The sequence below is a fragment of the Danio rerio genome, chromosome 12 (assembly GCF_052040795.2).
Source record: "Danio rerio strain M-AB ecotype USA chromosome 12, GRCz13ab, whole genome shotgun sequence".
Taxonomy (NCBI): Eukaryota; Metazoa; Chordata; class Actinopteri; order Cypriniformes; family Danionidae; genus Danio; species Danio rerio.
In genome coordinates, this window is record NC_141032.1 from 11,375,197 (window position 1) to 11,388,798 (window position 13,602).

General features: G+C 35.5%; 2 protein-coding genes across 3 annotated transcripts in view; one reads left to right on the forward strand and one right to left on the reverse strand.

Moving 5' to 3' along the window:
* top2a (DNA topoisomerase II alpha) overlaps positions 1-4,572 on the forward strand; it is a 51,816-nt gene extending 47,244 nt beyond the window's left edge. Inside the window, exons 33-35 of one of the 2 annotated variants that reach the window (XM_087274671.1) lie at positions 11-127; positions 233-474; positions 3,816-4,221. In XM_087274671.1, coding sequence (XP_087130797.1) covers positions 11-127; positions 233-474; positions 3,816-3,962 — 506 coding nt within the window. In that variant the 3' untranslated portion in view covers positions 3,963-4,221. 2 annotated transcript variants of the gene reach the window in all.
* Positions 1-13,602, reverse strand: part of get4 (guided entry of tail-anchored proteins factor 4) — a 707,996-nt gene that overhangs the window by 31,873 nt on the left and 662,521 nt on the right. The gene's annotated exons all lie outside the window — the stretch shown is intronic.

A 13,602-nucleotide genomic window follows, 5' to 3' on the forward strand; every position in this document is an offset into this window, starting at 1 on the left:
GTTAATCTAGCTCATTCTGAAGCCAGTCAAGAGCCGGCTCCTAAACCTGTGAAGAAATCTGCTGAAGGAGCTGCCAAAAAACCTCCTGCCAAGAAGACAAGTGCCGTTTCAAAGAAGAAAGCAGCTGGTACTAGAATGTTACTCTTTTGCAGAATGTTTATTGTTCCTTGAGGTTATGTGTTCAATAAATGGACTGTTTTATTACTAAATCACCATTGGTTCATCTTTCTAGATTCAAAACAGCCTTCGATCCTTGACGTGCTCTCCAAGGCAAGCCCTAAGAAGTCCAAAGTTGTCAAAAAGCCAACTGCTGTCAAGCCATTGTCCAGCGACTCGGACAGCGCAGGCCCTGCAGTCGCGAAGAAACAAGCCAAGAAGAGGAAGAGTGTGCTGAGCAGTGACCAATCAGACAGCTCCGACTCTGACAGCGGCAATCTCATGTCCCGCCTCAAGGGCAAGAGCACTGCTGGAAAGGTACGTGACCTTCTTTACTTTACAACTGTTAAAACTCTTATTCAACTCAAGTGTACTGTAATCATGTCATTTGAAATGCAAAAAAAAAAGGAGAAAATTTATTAGAATTTTATTAAATAAAATACCTTTTTCTGTGAAGGTTTAAATATCTGTGTTATGAGATGGTTCTAATTTACTTACACAAATAATGAAGAGTAAATGTGATTAAACCAAGTCAAAACAGAAACTCAGAGTTAAAACCGATATGCTGATGTGTATTTAAATATTTGTAAATACGGTGGTGCCTTGTTAATTGCATGAGTTGCGTTCTAAAAATAGCCCACAATAGGTGAAATTCACAAAGTTGTCTGCTTTATTTTTTACAATTATTATAGATTTTTTAAAACCCCTCACTACACTGTTCTTAGATAGGCATTAACCTTTTCACACTTTTCTCTCTTGTTTAAACACTCGCGTTACTTCTGCCTTCCTTCCAGAAGTCCAACTTCGTGCAATGGTTAGCATCTTCCTCTGCCTTTTGGGTGCTGCCGAGGGTGCCCTTGACAGTGGAGAATGTTTTGTCGACATTATGGGGTTTGTTGGGGGGAACTTTCAAACATACAGTACAGCGCAAAAATACAGTAGAGTTACACTGCTAACAATCAGATTAATGTCAATTTGGAATACTTTAACAAATTACATTCTGTACTGTACAGGAGACACTGCACAATGAGCAGGGTGTCCGCGGGGTCCTAAAGTATTTAAAGTCTTTAAAAGAAAATTAAGACACTTTTTAAAAGGTATTAAAGTCTTAAACAAAATTTTAGACCTCGAAAAACGCAATTAAGCGTTGTCCAAAGTGTTTGACTCCAAAAAAGCATAAATGCATTTCTTTTCCTCGATTGGTTCAAGCCGTGTGCATCCGGCCAAGCTCCTCTGTCCAGGTGATGTCAAGTAATTTGCGACAAACTCAGGAAGGTGATGTGATGCTCTCCACATGTAGTAAAACCATAGATCAGGGCTATTCAATTGGCGGCCCACTGACCAAACAGTTTGTTCCAGCCCTCCAAATAGTGTGATCAAGACATCAAAAATAAATTTATTTCAGTCGAAATACGGCTGCTATAGTTATGAAGTGACGTGCATCTGTTCAATACAGCATGAGGTGCAGTTAAAGCTTGCGCAAAGCGTGAGTCACATAACATGAAGTGAAATGTGCGAGCAGCCAAAAACATTTGGATACTTAAGCTTAAAAGCTTCTCAATGCTGTGTTTCTGTTGCACAAAACGAAACGGTTGCTACTAAAAGTTACTAAAAGTTATGTACCTCTGCGCTAGTTTAAATTTCAGAGTTTATAGCTACACCATGGCTAATACGCGCACACACACACACACACACACACTGGATTAACTATAGCAGCGGGCCGTTCACATATCGCAAGTTCATTATTTCTAATGTAAGAATATATGCCAACATGCGCGCAGACTAAAGACTCCCCGAGTAGAAAACATCTCACGCCGTAGCAGTGAGAGTTGTGCGTGGCTTTCAGTGCAATGTAAACAAAAGACATAGACAAATTATTAAAATGATTAACCCAACAATTTACATTAGACATTACCATGAAACCATGATTATTCTTCAGACCATTTAATCGTATAGCCAAAATCTATAATTGTTACATTTATAATTGTTACGCATTTCAAAACATAACATATGAATGTGTCTGAATGTAGAAGAAGCCTACTTCAGCAATGCACTGCTTAAAAACAAAAGCCACATTGTACAATGCAGAGATGTTGTGCTTAAAGACAATATATTAACATTTTAATGTAGAAAAATCCAACGTGGCTGTGTTAAGGAGCAAAAATACAACATTAGGACTCTTATTTGCTGTTGTGTCATCACTCATATTGCAAGTCATCTCTTCGACCTCTCATAAGGAATGATTTTTAATGAACTGCCCCCATGACAATATAATTGAATAGCCCTGCTATAGAGCAAAAAAAACAGCAAAATGGGCAAATGCAAGTTTGCATACTCGTGGTTGGAAAACGACAAGTTTAAACAATGGCTGAAACCTGTCGCTGAAAACAACCATGTAATTTATTCTTTCAAAGTTTGTTTCTACCAAGCTTTTTAGAGTTCTGTTGCATGGTTGTGCTCCAATTATTTACTGTTTATTAAGTTAAAGGTTATCAAACCTTTAACCACGTATTAGCCATGGTGTAGCTACAAACTGTCATTAGAACTCGAAGTGGTGATGAGGTCTTAAAATATTCTGAGGTCTTTAAAAAATCTTAAGGTATTAATTTCTTTTAGGATTCCTGCACATACCCTGAGGAGATTGATTGACAATGGTTTATAGCCAATCAGGACGCAGAACACAATACACTGTAAAAACAAAGCATGACTTTAGCCCCTTTCACACTGTAATACTGGTAAATATCTGGAAAATTTCCGGAACGACTTTACCGGTATTTTCAAAAAAGCGATGTTCACACAGGCGAGGACGTTACGGAAATTTTCCGGAAAAGAGCATTCACACATCCATTCCAAAATACCTGTAAATTCTGACATCATTCACCACATATGAGCTTTAAACGGCTGCGCTTGTATTTGTAAACATTTGACTAAATTACAAACTCTGTGGATGATCAATATTGTGAACAACTTTCGCAGGATCACTTTCGCATGTCGAGATGTTCTTAATATGTGCGTGTGCAGGCGCTCATAGGCTGTTTCACAGGCACACCCAAAGCTTGAAGGTAAACAAACAACGGCTTATCATAAGCATCTCATCGATGATTATTTACACAGTTGGCATTAAGAAGAACATATAAACGTGATCTGACTAACTTCTAGTAGCTAATTGTGTCTGGAAAAATATTCAAAGGTTTTTATTCTCACAAACCGCGCGGACGTAAATGCGTCTTGACTGTTGTGATTGGCTAAAGCAGACGTCTCACGTCAGCACGTTCTAGACGTGCACGCGCTTATTACGGTAATCTTCCTTCTGCATTCACACAGCGCAGCATTCCGGCAAATTGCCCGTAATGTTACAACTTCTCTTTCCGGAAAATAGCCAGAACGAATTTACCGGTATTTTCAAAAAGGACCTGTTCACACATACAACAAAGGTCTGTATGTGTGAAAGGGGCTAAAATTGCACTAAAAAAATCTGCGAAAGGTGAACCACGTTATGGGACTATTGTACAAACTAAAAGCAATTAGATGTAGCATTCAGTATGTTAAACTGTTTAGGAAACATTAGCTAATGCAATTTAATGGTCAGTATTAACGATCAGGGTTATAAGCAAAAAAAAAAGTTTGTAATAGCATTCTGATTTAATTTCTGATTTCAGAAAGCAAAAAGCTGGGAGGATGATGAAAGCTTTCAGTTGGAAGAGACTGAGAAGGTGGTGGTCTCTGCAGCCCCCAGGAGCCGAGCTGCCCGCACCACTAAACCTGTGACCTACGCACTCGATTCAGACTCTGACGATGAAGATTAATGTGCTGTTACATATTGTTTTAATGAATATAATCATAAGGGTAAAGTTCATACTGTAATGCAAAAGCCTGTTTTGTTTGGCTTAAATGAAAAACTAGCAATCTAACAGTTTAATTTTAAGCATTTTTATAATGTCATAACATTGTTACACAACATTGTTGAATGTTGCTGTTTTTTATATGTTGTCTTGTCTTTATGTAAATATTTTATCTGTTCTCTTTCCTTATTGAGCTTTGTAATAAATGTGTTTTCAATGAGAACTGTTAGTGTCTGAAATATTAAATATGCTCAATATTAAATGTGCTCATATGCTTGTATTCCAGAATGTGATCCATTTACAGTATATGTCATGCACGTCCACCTGCTACTTTACCCAGCTAGGCCTATTTAGTACTGCTGAAAATATTTTGCTGCCTTAAGCCCCTGTAACTGCTTCTGATGAAGTTGCTGGTGAGTGTTCCCACCTTGAGGTTGCTTAAGTAACGTATTCGCTTACTAATGAGTTTTCTTGCTGCTGAAATGAAAATTGTGGAGGGAAAACGCTACAATTAAATGGTACTCATACATGCGCTTCATTTCAAAGATGAACATTGCAGCTATTATCCTGAGGTCAATACCAATCTGTATGTCCACAGCAGATGTGGCACTTCATTTGCATAATGATAAACGACACTCAATAAACGGGCTAATAATTTAGGGGGTCATAATTCTGACTTCAAATGTATCTTTATACTGGTATTGTGAATGGGGCTTTGACACAACATCATTAAACGGTCTCTGTGGTTTTGTTGGCTAATCGTCAATGCTGCGACTCCCAAAGGTGGTGAGTTCTTGTTTAAGTAATTCACCTGCTTCAACGTTTGACGTGTGGTGCGTTCAGAGGAGCACTTCTGCAGAACTGTTGTATTGAGTGAATATTTAGCTTTGTTTTTTTGTCAGTTTAAATCAGTGTATCCATTCTCCTCTGACCTCTGTCATGAAGACATTTTGACCATTCTCTGTAAACACAGGAGATGGTTCGGTGTGAAAATATTAGCAGTTTCTGAAGTACTCAAACCAGTCAATATCTTCTTTTGGGTTTAACAGAAGAAAGTGCTAGGTTTTAAACAAGTGAAGTAAGTAAATTATGACAATTTTCTTTTTGGAGAGAGCTATGCTGTTATTAGTGTACTAGTAAAAATAATGATTGTATGAAAAAATTATCAATGTTAGCTTATGAATACTTTATAAATACTCTGACCAAATAAACTGCAATCATTTGGGTTCTGATATTGGCCACAGACATGCCAAATCACAGTGAGACTACAATTTTTCCGCATAATAAAATGTTTAATAGGAACGACAAAGATGGGTGAATTTCAGCATGCACTACACTTATTTGCAATACCGCACTGCAGCCAGGAGATGGTAGAACAGGTCTTATTTTGAATGTTTTAGTCTTTTTGTTGTCTTTTCCCTGTAGCTAAGGGAATTTCAGCTGTGCTGTTCATAAACTGTCCAGCAAAGTGATTTATTTCTAAAAGTCATAGTGTCAAAAATGCACTCTTATCTGATGTTCCAGGAATTAGGCTACACTCTTATCAGGAAACAAGTTGTTCTTCTATTTAGTTCAGTATTTTTTACATGCATATCCTGGCCTTTTTATAGTTTCATAAAGTAAGTAAACACATGGGCGGATATTGTTCAACTGATCACTAAATTATAACTCAAATTTATTTTCATTAATACGAGATACAGTAATAATGACAAAATCTGTCACCACACAAAACTGAAAGCAGCAAAATGCACCACTCCTTAGAGTTTATATTCCTTTATTATGATTACAAAATTCTTACAGAAAGTACTTTTCAGCAGCTTCTTCGCTAGCTTTAAACAACTATAGCTCAGCTGCCACTGGACTTTTATTTCTGATGACTTAGTCTCCGGATTTGATGTGGTCATGTAGTCCAGTGTTTCTCAACTGGTGGGTCGCGGAGTGTGGTTAAAAAACAACAAAAGTTTCATTTTTAACTTGTTTTGACTTTTATTTTGAAATGCGTTCATGACAACCCTACCATTTGACATGTGAAATTTCATTTAATTATTAAAGTATCAAGTATGCCGAAGCGCAAGTACGACCCTGAATATGTATGGATTTACATATACTTACGACAAAAAGACTTAAAGCCTCAGTGTGTCATAAGTAGCCAGGTGCTCTCACAAGAGAGCACGAAACCTAAATTAAAACGACATTTAGAAACCAAACATGTTTTATAAACAGTTCAGTTCATGGTAACTGAACCTTTCCTTACCCTACCACTGTTTACAGTATTTGTCGTTTTTACTTTGTAATATTTCTATAATTTGATACATTCTCTAAATGACAGCAATAAAATATTGTTTATTTGTAAGTCTTGGTGATTTTCTTATGATTTATCTGTCACTACTTGTGTAAGTTAACAAATAAATACTAATTATAATTGCTAAAATTGTTTTCTAGTTCCTAAAAATTTGTGTCGCAGCTTGATGACCATGTAAAAATGTGGGTCCCATGGCCAAACCAGTTGAGAACACCTGATGTAGTCAGTGTAACATTATTAAACCAATTGATTTGTTCATAGCAATTTACTCATTCATTTAAAATGTTTATTTGAAGAACAGGACAGTAAATGTGAACACAATTTGAGTTAATCCTTATTTGTGTCACAAAAATGCTTCCATTTCAATGACATTTCCAATAAGCTTTCATTTGAGGTGGACTTTTGATAAATCTTCATTTGAAGGGCTATCTGGCCCATCCCCCTTCCCCTAGCCCTCCAACCAAAATAGAACAGACACCCCTACCACTTTCCATGAATGCACACAACAAAAGCATTGGGAAAAGGGATAGAAATGGGATTGAGCCTTATCCTTCCCTCAGGAGAAGAGAAAATGATTGCATTCGCACAGTAGCAGTTTCACAAAAAAGGGTTTATGGCAAATTTGCAGTACACCGATACAGTGTATGCAGTAAAATTCCTGAAAGATAATCTCATGTTTCACTTAAATTGCATGATTCATAAAATTCACACTGAACCTTGTCTTTGCAAATCATAATCAACAGATAATAATTGATGCAGTAGTCTAATTAGAAACTGTATAACTGAATAGTATTAATCATTACCTCTGCACTAATGAAAATCAACATTTTAATGACCAAAGCTCAGGTAAAATTTGTGCTGAAAACAATCCCAAATAAGGATCCAATCAGAGAAGTTAACATTACAGCAGGTGCTCATCATGACAGACTCTGCTATCATGAATGTCCCCGTTGGTAAGCTCTACTCAGCAATGTTTATTTCTGTTCTAAAAATGTTGGGATTTTCTTTAATGAGCTTCTCCATGTTTTGAACTCAGAATGATCGGGAATGGCAATTGTCATACTCTGCTATACACAAAAACCGCCCCTGCATTCGTAACACATCCAGTAAGCGTAATTATGCTCAAATAGAAAAAGAAGCTTTCAGCATTCATTTGGTGTAAAGAAATTCTATAAGAGGAAAGGAGAGCTGAGTTACTTACAGATCACAAGCCATATTTGGGTTCTGTTCTGAAGCACAAATGGTTTGTTTATAGGTCACTGAAACAAAGTAATGAAACAGTTATTTATGTATATATATATTTATTTATGTATATATATATGTATATATATATTTATTTATGTATATATATATGTATATATATATTTATTTATGTATGTATATATATATATATATATATATATATATATATATATATATATATATATATATATATATATGTATATATGTGTATATATATATATATATATATATATATATATATGTATATATGTGTATATATATATATATATATATATATATATATATATATATATATATATATATATATACACATATATACATATATATATATATATATGTATATATGTGTATATATATATATATATATATATATATATATGTATATATGTGTATATATATATATATATATATATATATATATATATATATATATATATATACACATATATACATATATATATATATATATATATATATATATATATATATATATATATATGTATATATGTGTATATATATATATATATATATGTATATATGTGTATATATATATATATATATATATATATATATATATATATACACATATATACATATATATATATATATATATATATATATGTATATATGTGTATATATATATATATATATATATATATATATATATATATATATATATATATATATATATATATATATTTATTTATTTATTTATTTTTTTTTTTCCAAAAATGATTTTTGCGAGGGCATCAGCTGCGTAAAACATATACTGGATAAGTTGGCTGTTCATTACGCTGCGCGGTCCTCACATTTATAAAGGGACTAAGCTGAAAAGAAAACGAACTATGAACTAACGGTACACACTTTCTCTGCAAAATACACATGAATCATTCAGTATCAACTAATTCCAGTCTCCTAATACTGAAGTCTTGGAAATTCTATACTAATAACAGCATTCATTCATAAAATAAAAAAGCAGTGATTAAATAGCAGAATCTGGACCAATGTCTGCAGTTCCAAAGCCAAGGTCCAATGGCTGCATTATGAATGCAATAGGTGTTGCTTCTTATGGATTATAATTATGAGATACATTACTATCATCATGTGACATACACATTGTTACATCTTCCATCAAAATATCATCCTTTAGAGAAGCATGATGGAGTGTATTTGACCTCTCATGTTAAGGAACTCCTACCCTCAGTGAAAGACATTTAAGAACTTGACAGAGTTTTATGCCCAATGTCATATTCATGATTGTTTGGATGAATATGCATATATTTTCTGTATTATTTGTAATTTCAGTTAATAACTTTTTTTTTTTTTTTAAACGTATGTCCCGTTCTGGTCAACTGTTACTTTTGTTATAAAAAGACAACAATGAATGCATAAAGCAAAGCATGAGACTTGCACCAAGTTATGTCACTTTCTCTTATGGATTAAGGCACGATTCCTCTCGCTCTCATTTAGGCAAAATATCTAGAATAAACTAGTAGATTTGTTATTTTTCACCTCTGTTACTGTGATATTTTAAGTGAAGCATTCTCTTAAAAAAGGAAAATTATGATGAAAATACATAAAACTCTGTTTTAAACAGCCCTTATTTTGCATTTTAAAAGGTCATATTTTGGTTTTGGGGGTCTCCAACAACAGGCTGATATGCATGCAAAAAAAACACTTTTACTGTCTTAAAATATGCATTTATTTTACTTAATTATCCCAAAGACTGCCATGTGATTTGTTCAGCAATTCATTTGTTACCAAACCCCTTCTTAGCACGAAGCTAATTTGCGCTGATTGGACCGATGACAATCTGCTGTGATTGGTCGACTGTATTCAGTGCGAGACAGAGAAATGCCCACTATGGCTATGAAGTAGCAGAGTATGTGAGAGCCCAATGCAGGAATGCAATTAAGCAATGCAGTTAAACACCAGCATATTACCCTACTCTTAACGCTAACCTCAAGTAATAACAATGACACATATTCAGTATTAATCCACACAACGGCAAAAGTTGAACTATTTTGCAACTCGCTGCATGTGTGTAGGAACAGCTGATGGTGCCCATAGCAAAGACAAACGGCAGAATATCACTAGTTTCAGAAACACATTTAAATGGGTAAATTAGTGATGGGTCGTTCATGAACGATTCATTCATTTTGAACGAATCTTCAATATGACTCGGGAACTACGAGTCCTCTCAGGGAGTGATTCGTTCATCCGCGCGTGCGCACATTTTTGCAGGTGGTATCGTTCATTTAAAGTCTTTTGAGTTGTTCATTGCAGAAAGACAGAAGCCAATCATATGCATTTAGAGCTGGAAAAAGAATTGATCCGTTCACCTCTCGAGTCCTCTATCAGGTCTGAGTCATTCATTCCTCACGGGCCAATCAGATGCGTTTAGAGCCTTAAAAAGTATTGATCCGTTCACCTCTCGAGTCCTCGGGTTTGAGTCTTTCTGTCACGTGATAAATGAGATTATAAGATTATATGTGACTGTCAGTGTAACGTGAATGAACCACTGACATTTGAAGACATCAAGAGGTGAGCTGAGCAAGGAGACAACAATGCCTTCATAGACAAAAGAGCAGGTAAACATTGAATTATTATTTTCTCCTTCTTATAGTATTCTATTTATGATTTATTTGTCGTGTGATCAATCTTTTGGGCTAGTTGTAGATGTGTTTGGAAGCAATTCATAACATTTTAATAATATTTTGGCATATTGAACCAAATGAATGAAATGACTCGAAAAAAGATTCATGCATCTCGATGAACGAGACTCAAAAATCCGAGTCAGTAAAATGATCCAAACTTTCCATCACTAAAAGAAAGAAGCACGCATTACGTTTTCAGCATGTTTTTGGACACAGTATGTGAACAGGCCCATACAAATTTAACCTGAGAGATACAGTACGAGCACTATAATAGATAAGTGTTTACAAGCCATGCAGAGCGATTACAACTTATAACACACAATTAAACATATATTGCAAACTACACAAAAACGAGGCTACAATTTTAATTCCACTTACATGTTATAATCCAGACGAAGGAGAAACTGGTCCTTAACTGTAACAGTTACTGACAAAGTCCTATACATAATATTCTCTGCTGCTCCTTCCTTTAATAACAAATGGCCGATCTCGCGTTGCAGTGTAGGTTATTGTAACAAAAAAAAAAAGCAAAAAAAAAAATGACAGGAACAAACACAGCACACGGTTGGCTATACTGGTGGTGTTCTAAAAATGAACTTTAACCCTTTGTTTTCCTCAGCCGAATCTGTCAGTGATCATCATCTATTTGTGTCATGATCAATCTCGTGATCCACCGCTCTCCACTTGTGTCTGAAGGAAAAGCGTGTTCACATTTTACCAGATCGGCACTACATATTTGGTGATGTACATATCGACATCGAAACGTTCAAGCAAAAGATCCGAACCCAACTCGATTCATTTATTCGACTCTGAGTCGACTATTTCGCTAAAGAATCGATAGTTTTAATCACGGTACACTTTCAGATTTAGCTGGACTCAACTGGATGTTTTCATTCACTTAGTGCTGTGTTACACCCTCATGGAAGGTCATTTTCAAAAACCCATAATAGGGGCTCTTTAAACATGCCATTGGCATTTTTAGGTTAGCATCTTTAGCTAAAGCACAATATGGTAAAATCCTCTTAATGGTAATAACCTCTATTATGGTTTTAGAGGTTTAACAATAAGTTAAACATTAATTAGTAGCATTATAGAATATTCCTTGTCGTGTTTAAGCAGTTTGCATTATTTTACATTATGATGGATTCAGTTAACTCTAAATAATGCATTTGTTGTATATTATATTTTCATTCATGTATTCATTTTCTTGTCGGCTTAAACCCTTTATTATTCCAGGGACGCCACAGCTGAATGAACCGCCAACTTATCCAACAAGCTTTTACGCAGCGGATGCCCTTCCAGCCACAAACCCATCCCATATAGCAAAATTTCTCTGGCCCAGCTCTGGCCCACACAATAAGGTTTTGCTTGGCCCACATGCCGCAGTGAATTACGGTACATGACTGGACCAAATCTGGCTTCCAGACAAGGGCCAAACACAGACCATATCTGGGCCAAGTCTTAGCCAAGTTAATAACTCATAACTGGGCCATAACTGGGCCAGTAAGGTTGGTGTGTCACGATTGCAATAAAATTAATAAACCTATGAAGCGTTGCGCTTTAGGCACACTATGGGCCTTGTTTTTTCTCAGTGACCTGATTGGTAGAATTGATTTATTTAATCAAAAATTATTTTTATGTATTTTAAATGTGGGTCAAGACTGGCCAAACTCACGTGGCCCACAATCAATTTTTAAAATCTGGGCCAAATACTACGTTTTACATCTGGCCCAAATCTTGTGTGCCGCATTATAGACGGTGCCACCTCTGCCAAACCCAGGCCATGGTTGGCCCACATGCTGTATGCCAGTGCCGGATGAATGCCTAATGTCCCAGCTTTATGCCAAATCTGGGCCAGAATTCTTTGCTACTAGGGATCTCTAGGAAACATCCACACACACATACACTACGGACAATTTGGCCTACCCAATTCACCTGTACCGCATGTCTTTGGACTGTGGGGGAAACCGGAGCACCTGGAGGAAACCCACACGAATGCAGGGAGAACATGCAAACTCCACACAGAAACACTAACTGAGCCGAGGCTTGACCCAGTGACCTTCTTGTTGTGAGGCGAAAGCACTACCTACTGCGCAACTGCTTTGCCCCTATATTATATTTAATTTTTATTAATTACAATTTGCTAATCAAGAGACAGAATCTTATAATGATTTCATACAATGTCATTCTAAAAATGGTACACTAGCTTAGCTTTAAAAAGAATGTTTTTCAGTTACATCTCAACTTTTAAACACATATGGAACAGCAGTTAGGTATTAATCTTGCAATAGTAGTGGATCTGGTTGCATATTGTTGAATAAAACCGACTGACTGAAGTATGAAATGTTCCTCAACGCAGTTTTAGGGTAACATTCAGAATAAAAAGCAAGTGGTTTGTTTTCAGTTGTTTTCGTTGAACTTTTTGATCAGTTTATTGTTTGACAGCACTAGTGGTACAAAAATCACTACATAATGGTGGTTTATAGATTGCTTAAAGAAAGGAAGAAATGGTCTCCTCTCCCCCCCACACACACACATGTGTGTCTGTGCCTGCGGGTGTGTAGCAGCATGTATGCAGATTGGGTTCTTGTATTCCTTTGATCCGCATGAAGGGAATTATAGATGGCTTTTACGTAACTGTTCTCCTGCCCAAAGAGGAAAAAAAGATTAACGTCTCAAACTTTATTCTGCTTTACTCTGTGTTTTTCTCCCTCCCTCTCCGAAGCCCGACAGGCTTGTGTGCGGTGTAGAGCTGTGTCTGTATTTAGGTCATCTCACTCAACGAGTCATTCTCTGCATGGAGAATAGGAACAGAATAGAGCTCTGGGAAATATAGGTGCCCATACTCCCCTTCTCTGCATATATATGTGGGTATAGAGAGAGAGCCAAATTTCAGGATATTAAACTCTACATGAACTCTAAAATATGTTCATTTTTGTACATTTATCTTGACAAGCCTAAAACACAGACCATGTTTTCTTGTTTGTTTACAAGACACATTTTAACTGCTAACACACAATTATGTGATACATAGCAAATGATTTTCATCAAACCTTTTTCAACCAAAATGTATTGCTATTTTATCAAAACATATTAGTGACTATAAATCAGTCATATTATTGTATTGTTATTTCTGATTTGATTTTGTCAGCTGTAGTGCTTCATGGGAGAAGTCGTTCATTCACTTAAATCAGTCACAAAATTATGTATGGCTGATTTGGTTAATTGCTTACATTTAGATTGAGAACCAAGTCTACTGATCTTCTAGATCTTTTTTTTTTTCATTCTTCTATAGACCATGTATCTTCAAATGTGTATATCCTCATGCAAATAATGGGCTTATTCTTTTTTTTACACATTGATTAATTTGAATAATTTTCCTGTATATTTTAATGCAATTTTA